We start from the raw sequence: 2,900 nt of genomic DNA, 5'->3' as shown, positions 1-2,900 counted from the left end.
ACAGGTAAGATTTAGAGCTGTTAAGTCATTCCAGAATAGGGTTCACTGACACGAAAATGGTACATATATTTAAAAAAAAAAAAAGACCTCATATAGTCTGCTGGCTTATCATACCAACCATTAGAGGAGGTAGTGACATAAAGTGTTGGAATTTAAAATAAAAGGTCAGCATTAACTGTAAACAATTCTAAAGCATAGTATGTAACTCTTTAAAATGTATGTAGTGAAAAAGAATTAGAATTCATATAAAATCAGATTTTAAAAAAGCAAAAAATAGAAATATTTAGTGAATTTACTCAAATAAAGGAAGTTTAAATGATACAGAAATGAAAAATATTAGCCATCTATATACAATAAAAAGTGAATATAAATTAGCCAACGCAATGGACATTTCCAGTCAAACATTCATACAGATACATATTCACCTTTTTCTTTAGATAAGGATAACACATACATACATGACATGATTCTGGCAAAAAAAAATCAGAGAGAGTGAAGTATTCTCAAGTTTTAAAAATGGTGTGGAATACATTTCAGCAACATTCTACATGAATGTAAACCCCTGATTTAATTCCATGATTTTATCATGCCAGAATCACGATTGGTTTTAATTTTTTTACACAGATATTGGTATCATAACATAATAGCACATTGGCTAGTTACTAATTAAGGCATCTTGCATACACAGTATCTCAGTGTGAGCAAAAAAATTTTAATATTGATTTTTGCTATGATGTTTTAAACTTTGTCTTTTTCAACATAAGAAAATAGCTGCACACATTTAAGTGTTTTTTTAATAAAACACAATCTTAAAAAAGCTAATAATGATTGGTCTTTGTGGTTCTTAGTAATAAGTCCTGTCTTATTTTTTCACATAGTATAAATTATACTCTTATGCAGGATTGCATTAAGACCCAGTAGTTCTTAAACAAAGTCACCAAATAACCATATAAATCCCAAATGCAGCAAAGGTGAACAATCTTCATAGTGCACTTTCACCTCATTGAAGTTGAAGCTGCTCCTTTTGGATATTTTTCCACTTCAATGTGAAGTAGATCGTTAGGGTTTCATTAGTGGTTTCATTACGTGGCTTTTTAAAAGAAAAAATAGTTTTGATTTCTTCCACAGTTCACAGTTCTCAGACAAGACCTTTTTTTGTACATCATATAGTCCAGGGATGTTTTGAATACTCAAATGCTCTTTAGTAGATGAAATCTTTCAATGCAACTGTAATAAATAAGCATCTACATCCTTAGAAGATAAAACAAAAACACTGCATTAGCCAGCACACTAAATACACATATATACAACCCATTTTCTTTTCCCTTTTTGTTGCTTATTTGTCTTAGTTTCCTGTTGTGAACTTTTGAGAGTAAAAGATGAGTCTTATCCAACTTTTTAAAATATGCATTTGTTCAGAAGGCCTGACACATAGCATGTGGTCAATAAATGTTTGCTAAGTGCTAACTGAATGTTTTGGTCCCTGTGCTAAAAAAAACTGTTTTTATAGCTGACATTTACAACAATTCTATCAGTGCTATATAAACTCAAGGTTAGCTTGATGATAGCCCCTCTGTCTGATTTCTACCCTCAAAAAATTACAATTGAGAGTTTAATTTTTTAAGAGGTCTTATAGCTTAAGGAACTTCATATTGAACTTTTATATTTGCTCAATATTGTCCTCAATAATAAACAATACCTTAAGGTCATGTTTACAATAAAGCATCTCCCTTTGTGAAAAATTATAATTGAAAGCTAATTTCTAAGGAAACAATCATTTTTCAGTTCTACTTTCCAGAATATGAGGCCCCTTCAGAGTAAGGTGATATGTCATGTATGTTCTAAAAACCACAGACAACAGCAAAAAACATCCAGGAAACTGATTTCTATTTATAAGGTTTTCATCATTAAGAATTCTAGGCTGTTTCTTTCGTCCATGCTAACTCTGACATGTCTCTGTTTCTTTTCTCCCTTCTTTCTCTAATAAAGTTTGTTTGAAAACAAAAAAAAAGAGAATTCTATAGAGGAAATTCTTACATGGTGGTAACATGCTTGCTTAATACATCATTTTGCTTAATTTTTTGAAAGCATCTAAGAAGAATTTTATAAGTAAGCCTATGACATAAATCCTCTTATTTAGAATATATTTTTATTTTTGAGTTGAAGTCTCACTCCATCACCCAAGCTGGGGTGCAGCGGCACACTCATGGCTATCCCAGCATCAACCTGCTGGGCTCCAGCAATCCTTCCACCTCAGCCTTCCAAGTAGCCAGAACTATAGGCACGTACTACCATGCCCAGCTAATTTTTTATTTATGGTAGAGATGAAGTCTCACCAAGTTGCCCAGGCTGGTCTCGAACCCACGGGCTAAGGCAATCCACTTGCTTCGGCCTCCCAAAGTGCTGGGATTACAGGCTGAGCCACCAAGCCTGGCCTTAGAACATATTTTTAAACCAAAGAATGCTTCTTACATTGTTGGCTAATGCCTATTTGTGATAGCAGTATACCCAGTAATACAGTGAAAATATTTCTTGCCAACTTTTTCCTGCAATTATATTTTAACTGGCAATATTTTCTGGAATTTAAATATTAAAACTGAAACTAAAAATGAGACCAGACACAGTCGCTCATACCTGCAATCCCAGCACTTTGGGAGGCAGAGGTGAGAGGACTGCATGAGGCCAGGAGTTCAAGACCACCCTAGACAACATAGTGAAACCTCATCTCTACCAAAAATCAAAAAAATTAGCTGGGCATGGTGGTGTGAGCCTATAGTCCCAGCTACCTGGGAGACTGAGGTGGAAGGACTGCCTGAGCCCAGGAGGTTGAGGCTGTGGTGAGCCGTGATTGTGCCTCTGCACTCCAGCTTGGACGACAAAGTGAGACCCCGACTCAAAAT

General features: G+C 34.7%; 1 protein-coding gene across 1 annotated transcript in view; it reads right to left on the bottom strand.

The window, feature by feature from the left end:
• Positions 1 to 274: 274 nt before the first annotated feature.
• Positions 275 to 2,900, bottom strand: part of KATNBL1 (katanin regulatory subunit B1 like 1) — a 42,793-nt gene continuing 40,167 nt past the window's right edge. Inside the window, exon 10 of the mRNA XM_008065408.1 lies at positions 275 to 1,251. Coding sequence (XP_008063599.1) covers positions 1,219 to 1,251 — 33 coding nt within the window. The 3' untranslated portion in view covers positions 275 to 1,218. The remainder of the gene's footprint in view (positions 1,252 to 2,900) is intronic.

Source organism: Carlito syrichta, unplaced genomic scaffold (assembly GCF_000164805.1).
Source record: "Carlito syrichta isolate Samal-C Ts95f unplaced genomic scaffold, Tarsius_syrichta-2.0.1 Scaffold308290, whole genome shotgun sequence".
Classification (NCBI taxonomy): Eukaryota; Metazoa; Chordata; class Mammalia; order Primates; family Tarsiidae; genus Carlito; species Carlito syrichta.
This window is presented reverse-complemented; position numbering and strand designations above follow the sequence as displayed.